Raw genomic sequence first — 12,093 nt, 5'->3', positions numbered from 1 at the left:
AACAAATCATCAAACATCAACAAAATAAACAATGGAAGGCTTAAAGCTTTGAGTCACTGAGTTGGCCTTCAGTAAAGCACGCTCAACAACAACTCTCACGACCATTTGTAGCTGGGAAACTGTGATTGAGGCCTGACATCAGAGATTTGTATTTAAACGGATTGGTTTCAGCGTGACACAGGAAACAACAAATGCCTATGTTCACGTTCCTGTGCACAAGACGAGCAGGAATGCCTGGTCATGGGGTTGGAATCACCAAGCTTTGTGCAACAGCCACTCCATGTTGGGAAACATAAGGATTATTGTTTTTAGAATATATGCTTCAGTAGTTCCTTTCCTGTCCAAACATGTGAGTTTGCGTAGATGTTCTTCTCATGGAGAACCTTCTGCACTCAGATATCTCTCAACTAAACAGAGCAACCATATCATCTTATTTCTAAATCTTGACTAAGTGTATTAGCGCTTTGAACGTGTTTCCATTGAGGAGCCTCGTAACTCCCGTGAAATCTCATCCCGCAAGTCTTTGCTGCAGGAAGATAGACGTTCCAAACCTCCTAACAACACTCTGTATTTCTGTGTTGTTTCACGTCTAGTGTGGCGGTAGTCATTTAAGTATAACGCGAAGAAATGTCCGGGTCTCCTATTCTGACCACATGTAACGCGCCATGTTTTCTCAGAGAGAAGTGATCATGTGACCAGGTACGTCACGTGTATTTGTGGAAAAAGTGTTCCATGGCGCTTTTTGCGACACATTTCTCATGAAAGAGTAAAAACTTTTTAGCTATATTTGAGTGTTTTTTCCAATTTCAGGTGTTTCCACTACCAGTTCTTATTGCGTTATTAGATTTTGCGCCATTTACAAGGGAAATGGAAACACAAGCTTCTGTTACCACGCTTCATTTTTCAGTACATTCTTACATTTTTAGATACTACAACATATCTAACTTTCAAACACTTTAAATACAGATTATCTGGATTCTTGTAACGAGAAACGTGCCTGTTTATGAGTTGTTTTAAACAATTATAATAATATAATTATAGTATATATTTTTTAAAAAAAAGCAAGGAGTTTACAGACAAACTGGCATCTTTGTATCATAAAAATACACCAATGTTGAAACAAAAAAAACATCTGAAACCAGACTTAGTAGAAGTGTAAAGTATAAAGTAACTATGGTAAAATCTCTACAGGCGTCATTTCAGATTGTGAATTATAGCTAAAGTGAACAAATTATGCCTTTTTGGAAAAAAATATGCACTGTGTGAGGAATACACTACTCTGTTTCAATTTTAGATGGCGGAGGAGACCCAGGTCTGGGTATTCGTAGTCCTCGTAGTCCATTGTGTCTCCTCCTTTTAAACAGATCCCACAGCTTTCAGGAGATATGTGAGATCTTTGACACTCAATCAGTAGTAACACGTCGCTGCTATCCTCTGATCTCAGCAGGTCAGAGGGTCTTCCAGGTCCCACGATGAACTCGGTTGCTGCTGCAGAGGTGTCCCGGGCGGGCTCCTTTTACTATACTTCCTTTGCACTCTGTATTCAGGTGCCCTGGTCCCACTGTGGTGCTGAGAGTATATGCGACAGGTCCTGGCTGCAGCGACTGCCTCCACCCTGCAAAGGCCTTTTTTCAGCTGAGGGTTGCCACCACACCAGGAACCTAAGGAAGAGTGGGGGCACTGTGTGAAACCAAGGAGAAAAGTGCAGATCTGGACAGCCAATCTGGAGGGCCACCTGCAGCTTTAGAAGGATTACATCGACTCTTGGTGTTGTGCTTTTGGTCCTGGTAGACCGGATTGGAAAATATTAGAAAAAAAATATGTAAAGCTATTGACATTCTACATAAAATAAAAGTACATTAAATAGAGAGCGTCTGAGTTGCTTCATCTATCTCTTATATTGCCAACAACATATAAAAAACATATATTCATCCATTAATGAAATTACAAAAGAGAGCATTAAGAATAATACATTGAGTGGATTCCGGACACCTACTAACAAACTGTTTAAAAAATCTAAAACAATAAAACTTAAGATAAGGTTAAAGTGTTAGAGAATGTGTTCCAAGTAAGAATAAAAGCCTTCCTTTGGGTATTATGTCACTTTTTAAACTAAGAGAAGCAAAATATAATTTAGAAAGTGTCTATTCGTACGGTTGCCGTACGAATAGACAATAGGTTATAACCCTATATTGCAAAAATGTTTAGGGTTAAGGTTAGGTTTAGGTTTAGGGTAAGGATTAGGTTATTACCGTATATCGCAACAATTTCTAGGGTTAGGGTTAGTGTACGGTTAGGTTTAGTCTTAGTCACGTGACCTAAACTGGCCATTGAGGGGCGCTACGTACGAATAGAATGTCGGTATATTGATATGGCAACCGTACGGATTGCCACTGCCTATCATTTAAGAGGGGTTTATATTTTTGAACAAAGTCAAGAAGATGCATTTCTGTTTATGGTGTTAAATGTTCAAAAATTATTTAAAAAAACTAAACGCTTTGCACCTATTGAAGCACAAGTTGATAAGCTGATGAATAGCACTGTTATTCAGTCGTTTCTATTGTTTTTTATACTGTATAATGCTGTTTGGAAATGGGCTCCGATAAGCAGTTACTGCTTCAGTCCATTCCATTTTTGGTTGTTTAAATGAATGTTAATTCTTTGTATTGAATTGTATATGTTGGATGAACAAATAAATATCCATAAATGAAATCTGGTTAAATGTGGAGTTATAAACCCCCCCCAAAGCCATGAGACATCCGTGTGCTGTCCCACATCGATGGCAGGGAATTTCTCATGTTGTTCCCATCTGTCACGGTTCAGTTACACTATTAAAAAGTTAGCCAAACTAAACCCATGAGCAGCCTGCATCTTTAAATGCAAAAAGCTATCTTTACAAGCAAGATTGAATAAGATTTGTAACTGATCCTGTCAGATAAACCTTCAGAAGCACCTCTACTGTACATAAGAGTGAACATGAGATTTTGCAGAGACAAATGGGAGCAATTACAGTCCAGCAGGTATCACCACCACAGGATTTGGCAACATTTCAAAGTAGCGGAGGAACAATTTTAGAAGTAATTTACATGAATAACATTTCATGGAATGTGGATGTGATGTGTGAATGAAACAGTAGCAACAATAGAAGCTTTTAGGATGCCCAAGGGACAGAAACATTATCGTTTTTTAAGGGTTTTTCATGCTGATGGTGTTTTCTGTCAGATGAAAATTACACCTAAGTGAAAGTTTAGTGAGAGTGGAAAAACAGACAGACAGACAGACACCACTGGTGAAAAAAAATACTTTATTGTATTTTAGTATATTTAAACATTCAGTTGTATATTGAAAATGTACACAAATTGTCTTTTTTGTAACAATATAAAAAGTATACTAACATCACATGTTCACGGAAAAAGACTTGTAACACACTCCAAACAATTGTAGTCTATTACACTTTAGAAAAATATTTTCCTGAAATTTACTTTATATGACATTTATGTGACTGTGATTGTGTGTTATCTGTGTTTTTGTAGCTAAGAATTTTTTCCTGGTTCTGTACGTTGTTTCTCCTTTTAGGAACTCGGTTCATAACCTGCTTTTTTCCCCCTCACCTCTCCTTATGTTGTTTTCACATTTTTCATCTAAATACGGGGCTCCTCCTTTGCCCTTGGCGACCCACAGTTCTCCCGTTCTTGTCTCCCATGTTATTTGTTACTGTTCTTCTATGGTCTCTTTAGATGGGATGATACTGACATTTGTGTAAAGCACTTTGTGGTTTACCTGTGAAAAGCACTCTATAAATAAAGATCATTTACTTACTTAATAATTTGTGTAAAGTATACTTATTTGAAATTCGTTTTTACACATTTTTTTTTTACACACTTTAAAATTGATGCTTAAAACTGTCATTTTATCATACACTGACAGCATATTTCAGAAGTACATATTTTAATATCAATACGCTAGTTATCTTGTACCTTAAAAAAAATTTTTTTTGGAAAGTGTTCAATAGTATTGCTGTGAACATGCACTTCAATCCATTTATTAATTTAATAATTTAGCATACATGAATACATTTTTAAGTCATTTACTTAAAGCAAACTAAAAACACTTTAAGTTGCTCTACTTTAGCATATAAAAATACACTAAATACAATTCAAGTTGAACTTTGTTATAATTTAATTACAATTAAAATATATTTCGTACAAAATTAGTTGTTCCAAAATAGCATGCTTTAAGTTAACTAATCATAGACACAGTTAAAGTATATTTATGATTAGCAAGGCTTCAAGTACACAAAAGTATGCTACATTTTAGTACATTTAACACATTTATTTATCACCAGGACAGACAGACAGACAGACAGACAGACAGACAGACAGACAGACAGACAGACAGACAGACAGACCAATAACTATCAAAGGATTTGAGCCAAACAGCCTGAAAACAAGAGGAGATTGATTTATTTCTGAGTATTACATTTTATTTTTAACTAGGGCTGCACAATTACTGCCAAAAATGGTAATTATGATTATTTTGCTCAATATCGTGGCCACTATTATAATCACAATTATTTATCATATTTGGTAAAAAAAAATAAAAAATAAAAAATTACCCTTAGTTAAATTGTCTTTTTTTTTTTTTTTTTTTTTTTTTACATTTGTAAGTTGTTAATATAAATTGCAAATAAAACAAACTTAAAAAAAAAAAAAAACAGTTTTTTATTTCACACCAATTTTAAACAATATGTGTAAAGTTTATAGTGGAAAATTAAGCTTTAAAAAGTAATTATAATACAAAAATAAAAATTACCCAATAATTTAAAATACATCATAGGCTAACTGAATGAATAAACTATTACAGAGTGCAGAGTCCAGATTATAAATGTAAATATTGCCAAACAACAGGTTTATTTAATCATGGCAACCAAAGTCGTGATCACGATTAAAATTCGATTAATTGTGCAGCCCTATTATTAATGGAAGAATATGTCCTATATTAAAAAATAACAATTGCATTTTAATTGCATAAATTAATACAATCTGTCTATTTATGATAAACAAATGAATGAATTAAGACAAATTGTCTTTAAAAATGTTTAGTTTTAGATAATCCGGAGACTAAGATCTAATTTACTGATCTTAGGTTGATTATTGATCATAAGATTGTTCTATAAGACCTGCTCAGGCATCTAAATGTTATAATAACTAAGGTCAAAGGTCTTGTCAATGCCCTGCTTTACTGATTTTCACTAATAAATGTAATAAAAACTAAAATAATTCCGTATTAAAAGTAATCCAAACCAAAATGATCTTTGATTATTGTCTATTATGCATGTGTGCATGTGTGTGGAAGTCCACAGGCTTTTCCTGAGACTTGTTCTGCAACACTGCCGTCCATGTCAGCAGACGCTCTTACACAAGATTACAACCGTAAAAACACATCCAAAATTCTCTCCTAACACTCTAGAGAAAAAAAAAAGGAAGGTTTCTCAAGCTCAGTATAAGCCACCAAATCAAATGTGCTCGTGAAGAAAAAAAGCAGCTCGGCAAAAAATAAAAAGGGTCAGTGAACAAAGAATGCTTTGAACAGTTACATCACAGAGAGGCTGTTTGATGGAGGAAGACAGTTCATTTGTATCAGTCGGGTCTGGAAACCAGTTAGTAGGTGGTACGTCAAGAGGGAGCCTTGTAAAAACAAATAGAAGTGAATGAGAATTTCATTACTGTGGTGGTTAGCAGTGCTGCCTCACAGCTGGAAGGTCATGGGTTCATGCCCTGCTACAGTCAAAAACGCTTTGAGACAGAATTTATTCTCTCAGTGTTGTGGGTTTTCAGATTTCCTCCCACGAACAAACAACAAGGATGTTAAGTTAAGTTGAGTCAGTTAAGTTAAGCCATGCACTAAACTGGAACAGGATCCAGCATGTTACATAAAATAAGTTGGATATAAAACAAGGATGACGACATTACAATAAGACAAGAAACTTCATCTTCACTTTGGTTTCCAGGGTTTAAACTTGTAACCACAAAAACATTTATCTATATAAAACATCTAATTTTTACATGTCTATACCTTTCTATATCCAGACTCTACAATATTGTGACTCAGGTTTTAACATGCTTGTGCCTTTTACTGTTTTACCTTTTAGCAATTTTAACACTTAACAACGAATTGTCTTGATTTATTAGTGAGGATGTAGGAAGCATATTATATTAATTAATATAATATGTACTATTAATATTCAGCTAATGCTAGGTTAGTGCTAATGCTAGGTTAGTACTGATGCTAGGCTCGTGCCATTGCTAGGTTATTGCTAATGCTAAAGCTAATGCTAAAGCTAATGCTAAAGCTAATGCTAATGCTAAAGCTAATGCTAATACTAAAACTAATGCTAAAGCTAATGCTAAAGCTAATGTTAAAGCTAATGCTAGGTTGGTGCTATTGTTAGGCTAATGCTAATGGTATGGCTAATGCTAGGCTTAGGCTAATTGTTAATTACAGGGTAATGCTATTGCTAGGCTAATACTAAACTATTGCTTGGTTAATGCTAATGCTACACTAGGTTAATGCTAATGCTAGGCCAATGCTAGGAAAAAAAGGAAATAGTGGCATTTATTGGGCAAAGCTAGCTTATTTGGATGGAAAGTGGCCAACAAAGATTAAAGAAAGGACAAGAATTTAATAAAAGTGTCAAAAGAACTTGCAAAAATGGACAAAAAAATGCTAACGCTAAGCTAATGCAATTGCTAGGCTATTGTTAATCATAGGCTAATGCTATTGCTAGGCAATTGCTCACGCTAGGCTATTGTTAATGCTAGGCTAATGCTATTGCTAGGCTAATAGTAAACTAATGCTTGGCTAATGCTAATGCAAGGCTAATGCTCGGAAAAAAGGAAATAAGTGGTAAAAAGAACTTTAAAAAATGGGCAAAAAAATGCTAACGCTAAGCTAATGCTAGGCTATTGTTAATTATAGGCTAATGCTATTGCTCGGCATTGCTAACACTAGGCTATTGTTATGCTAGGCTAATGCTATTGTTTGGCTAATACTAAACTAATGCTTGGCTAATGCTAATACTAACACTAGGTTATTGCTAATGCTAGGCTAATGCTAAGAAAAATGAAATAAGTAGTATTTATTGGGCAAAAGTTTGCTTATTTGGATGAAAAGTGGTCAACAAAAATTAAAGAAAGGACAAAAATGTGATAAAAGTGTCAAAAAGAACTTGCAAAAATGAACAAAAAAATATGAAAAAAAAAATGTTTATTGGCAAAAGGAAGCTAAAGTCTGAAAAAAGTATCAAAGGGGGCAAAAATGGGACAAAAAAAGTTGCAAAGGAAAAAGGTAATAACCTTTTAAGGTTTTTCTGGGGAAATAATAATTAAAATTAATACGTAAAAAGCCACATGTTGAGTATGACTGACTTAATAACAGCTTCTACATGGTGTTTCTGATTATGTAGATAGTGGGCTGGTCTAGACACAAAATGCCAGGACTGATTTGTTTTTTTAAGGTGTTTCTGTAATGCTTAGCTTAGTGGCAAACCCCAACAGTGTCTCCATTTATTTGGCACACAAGCCAAGCGACCAATCAGCTTGATCTCATCCCATCTGGCATCCATGATGCTGTTATTGAGCACATAGCATCATGATGTAACAGTTAATAGGATTCATCAGAGCACAGATTTGGAAGTAAAATAATGAATCTAATGACAATCATCCCAGTTAGCTGTTGGGATGGGATTTTGAGTATACAGCCTCATCAGCACCATGTGAAAGAACACATTTTAGAAGGTGGAACAGTTTCATTCAAAAGTGAAAACAATGTAATTGTATAAAATCTCTAAACTTGTACATATTTTTGCTGCTTACATACATGCTATCACTGGATAAATCACAACATCTTGTTAGAAAAAATGTGTCAAACAAACAAAAACAATGTAATTTTAACAAACATTTTGATTACAATTATGGTTATAGTTAGGGTATAGTAATTGTCAGGCATTTCATGAAAAGAAAATAAGAAAAACTGGGATAATGTCCTGTTTTCTAATAAGGAGTTGGGATTTTGTATGATGCATGTATGTGTATGATATAGTGTTAACATATACTCCATATATTCAATACATAGCCTACTATATTGATACAAACAAATGACTTAATGTCATCAAAAAAAATACAAAAAATAGTTACAATAATTTAAAATGTGTTTTAAATAAATTTAGCTGCTTTTACTAACAATAAAAATACAGTTAGATCTTACGTCATCAAGATGCCTGTTATACACATTTTGGCCAATAGGTGGTTTCATGTGGACAAATTAATAATTTTTGAACCAATAGAATTATACTAAAGCTTTGTCTGCGTCTTACTCATTTCAACCTGTGACAATAAAGGAGCTCAAATATTGTATTGATTGTTTTATGTTTATATTCTGCGTTGAGAAGGAAAGCTCCAGGCTCAATGGTAAATACACAAACTACCTCACCAACAGGTGCCTTGATTTAAAGATAATTAGCTTCACCCGGTATTTTATCGTGGCTGTTTTTGCCCTGTAACTATATCTTAAAACGTCATTTTTAATAATACCCTGCCCTTTAATACACTAGTTTTTTTTTTTTTTTTACAAATATATATTTCTAATGTATTCAGGGTTTGTGGCTGTGTGCAACAACAATGTAGAACGGACTATTGTTCTCCTATCACAGCTGAGGAACCAAACACCAGATCCGGTTTCAAACGAACATCAGACACAAATGAAGCCTTTGAAATGGAGCTGGAACCAGCAGAACAAAGACAACCTCCAGCCGCAATGATCGTTCTGCTCCAGGTGAGTATTGTCCACCTGTCTCCTCCTCTCATACTGTCTCTTTATAGACTTTATTATTATCTACTCACCGACCACACGTGGTTAGGCTGTAGCACAGGGAGGCTCGTGATCAGTTGCACTAATATTTTAGCACTAAAACGCTTAAAATGTAGCAAGTAGTCTTTTAGCACCTAAACACCTCCAGTGATTGGACTTAAAGCAACCAGCACACAAACATTAGGCTTTAGAAATGCAGTCTGTTATATGTACAAACATTTAGCTCATTTTTCTTTCATTTCAGACATATTTATGCAAAACAGCATGTTCTATATCATTGTTAAAAGTGTGTAAACGTGAAAAATAAATCTAAATGTAAATGTTAAATTTATATCTGACTGTTAAATCACTAATTTCTTTCATTTGAGAAAATTCATGTTAAACAGCATGTTCTATTTCATTGTTAAGTGTGTAAACGTGAAAAATAAATCTAAATGTAAATGTTAAATTTATATCTGAATGTTAAATCACTAATTTCTTTAATTTGAGAAAATTCATGTTAAACAGCATGTTCTATTTCATTGTTAAGTGTGTAAACGTGAAAAATAAATGTAAATGTTAAATTTATATCTGAATGTTAAATCACTAATTTCTTTAATTTGAGAAAATTCATGTTAAACAGCATGTTCTATTTCATTGTTGAAAACGTTTAAATATGACAAATAAATCTAAATGTGAAATTGGTCACCAAGTGTAAAGCTAAATGTTTAAAAACCCAAGGCCCCGCCCACACCCTGGCTACAGCTCAGTGAGTGGTGCGATGTGTGGAGTGTGGGTGGGGCCTTGTGATCGACAGGCGCTGACCCGCCCTCTTTGTATAATTTTAACATTTAGCTTTACACTTAGCGACTGATTTCACATTTAGATTAACATTTAACGTTTAGATTCAACATTTAGACTTAATATTTCCATTTAGATGTATTTTTCATGTGTACACAATTTTCTCAATGATGTGTAACATGCTGTTTTACATGAATTTTTGTCTCAAATGAAAGAAAAATTGGCTAAATGTGAGAGTAAAAGTGAGCTAAATCTTCAAAATCACAATTACATTCAGCACCCCATAATGTTAGTCACTCTGCAGGACACACACTGGCATCAGCATTTAAAATATAAAATTTAATTTAAGTCCAGTAGCTCAGCCAATAACACTAGAGCTCATTTCCCCGCGCGGCTCCACAATTTACCATCAAACAATTAAGAATGAGAATCTTACCTGTTGAATTTCTGTGAGCTCTGTGTCTGAGTTTATTAACTAAACATGAAAATAATCCTCATAACTTCACACACATGTCCTGATATGAGTATCTTTCCTTTAGCCCTGGACACTTGGTGCAGTGTAACGTGGGGACTTTGAACTTTCTCTATCTGTTTTCATCTGACATCATAAACCTGCTGCTGCTGCTGCTTGCAAACATGATGAAAATACTGTTGTGAAACATTGGTCAGATTTCATCTTGTGGTTTTTCGTTGTTGCTATAAATCAATGTAGCTGTGTGAAGAGATGAGTGAAAAGAGTACAACAAATCAACTGTATCTCACTGTTATCATAAACGGAGGATTATTGGAATGATTGAAAGATGATCTATGACTATTTATAACCTTGCTTAGTTGTAGTTCCCAGAAAGACTAGTTTATATATCTCCTACATTTACTACAGTATTTGTCAATACTGAACACGAACAACAGGAAGTTGGACGATAAAATATTGGAAAGATGTATTTGTGGAGCAGTATTAAAAAAAAACATGATCAAAAACTAATTTTAGAAAAAGAAAATGTTTAGGTTCACCCTGAATTCTTGAAATCAAAATGTGGTCACAATTTAAAAAAAAAAAAAAAAAAGGCTGAGAACCACTGGTGTAAGGTAAATATTTGGTTAAAATTTTGTAAAAATCCTTTAAGTACTTTTGACATAATCCTGCTAACAAACACATAATTAACCCCTGGTGAAAATACAACCTCCTTGGTGTAAGTAGAAATAGTACGGTAATAATTTTACTACAATTTGCCGTCATTTTCTGACCAGGTCTATACAACACAGCTTTTTTTTAATTGCTCTTGATTTAGCATTGATTATTTTACTATAAAGTTGATTTAGTTAAGTAATAGCAATAAAAACGGCTTAGTATTAAATTCTATCTTCTAAGGTGCTGGAGCTCCTAATTGCTAAGGTTATTTTTCTCCACTAGTTCATTATGCTGACTCTGTCATAATAAATGAGGCTTGTAACACTCAATTAGAACCTAATTGGATTTGTGCGTGTTTGTGGTGCAGACACGTGAACATGAAAGAATAGCTTATCACTGTGGACAGCTGCAGTCAGGCTGAAGGCGGTCGGCCAGTTAGACATTTCAGAAACGATGATGTCACTGTGCACATATTTCCACTGCTCTGCTCCAACACTAGTACCTTTGATTTTTTTTAACTGTGTTCAAACTGCTTTAATTAATGTTGTAGATTACAAATATGTGTCCATTCAGTACAGTTAATGTATGTGGATAGACCTGTGTGCACTGCTAATACAGTACATACCTATACAGGCTCATGATGAATAGGGAAATATGAAAGATGAAAATGTGCATTTAGTCATATGCATTTTGCCAATTACAGCACACGTGTCAAACTCAAGGCCCAGGGGCTGAATCCGGCCCTTTAGAGCAGTGCTTCTCAAACGGGGTACACGATGGCACTACAGGGGGTACTTGAGAAACAGAGAGGAAAATTAACAAATGAAAGCATTAAAAATATAGGATTTTGTTTATTTTTATGTAAAAAAAATTAGAATCACACTCAATATTGCCAGTAACTCACAATACGACAACAGAATGTACAAAATGACACCAATCACACACACTATAGAGAAGAAGTACTTACCATTACCAGCAACACACAAAATGACAACAAAGACAGACTAAATGAGATGAAAAATACACAAGATCACTAAAAAATACACAAAATAAACAGAGAAACATACAAAACAACATAAGAAACAACCAAACGACACCAAAAACACACACTGAGAGAGAATAATTTAGATAATGCCAACAACACAAAAACACACCGAGAAAAAAATACTGAATAATAAAAAGAATAGACCGATGACAACAAAATACGCAAAATGATGATAAAAAATGATCTTGACTAGAACATGAACTGAAAATACAAGGATCAGTCTTGGTCTCAGATAACAATAAACTATAGAAATACATCTATTCAGGAAGCA

The 12,093-nt window shown here is 34.3% G+C and overlaps 2 protein-coding genes across 5 annotated transcripts in view; one reads left to right on the top strand and one right to left on the bottom strand.

The window, feature by feature from the left end:
- The window catches only part of stra6 (signaling receptor and transporter of retinol STRA6), a 25,724-nt gene extending 15,511 nt beyond the window's left edge, over window positions 1-10,213 (bottom strand). The window contains 3 exon segments of the mRNA XM_028450935.1: window positions 1,276-1,307; window positions 1,310-1,661; window positions 10,085-10,213. Of these exon segments, the coding sequence (XP_028306736.1) occupies window positions 1,276-1,307; window positions 1,310-1,342 (65 nt within the window). The 5' untranslated portion in view covers window positions 1,343-1,661; window positions 10,085-10,213.
- ccdc33 (coiled-coil domain containing 33) overlaps window positions 1-12,093 on the top strand; it is a 96,886-nt gene that overhangs the window by 14,763 nt on the left and 70,030 nt on the right. For all 4 annotated transcript variants that reach the window (XM_028450934.1, XM_028450930.1, XM_028450932.1 and 1 more), the window contains one exon: window positions 8,711-8,832. The gene's annotated coding sequence lies outside the window, so the exon portion shown is untranslated. The remainder of the gene's footprint in view (window positions 1-8,710; window positions 8,833-12,093) is intronic.

Source organism: Gouania willdenowi, chromosome 6 (genome assembly GCF_900634775.1).
Source record: "Gouania willdenowi chromosome 6, fGouWil2.1, whole genome shotgun sequence".
Classification (NCBI taxonomy): domain Eukaryota; kingdom Metazoa; phylum Chordata; class Actinopteri; order Blenniiformes; family Gobiesocidae; genus Gouania; species Gouania willdenowi.
The sequence above is the reverse complement of the archived record's forward strand: the minus strand, read 5'-3'. Positions and strand labels throughout refer to the sequence as shown.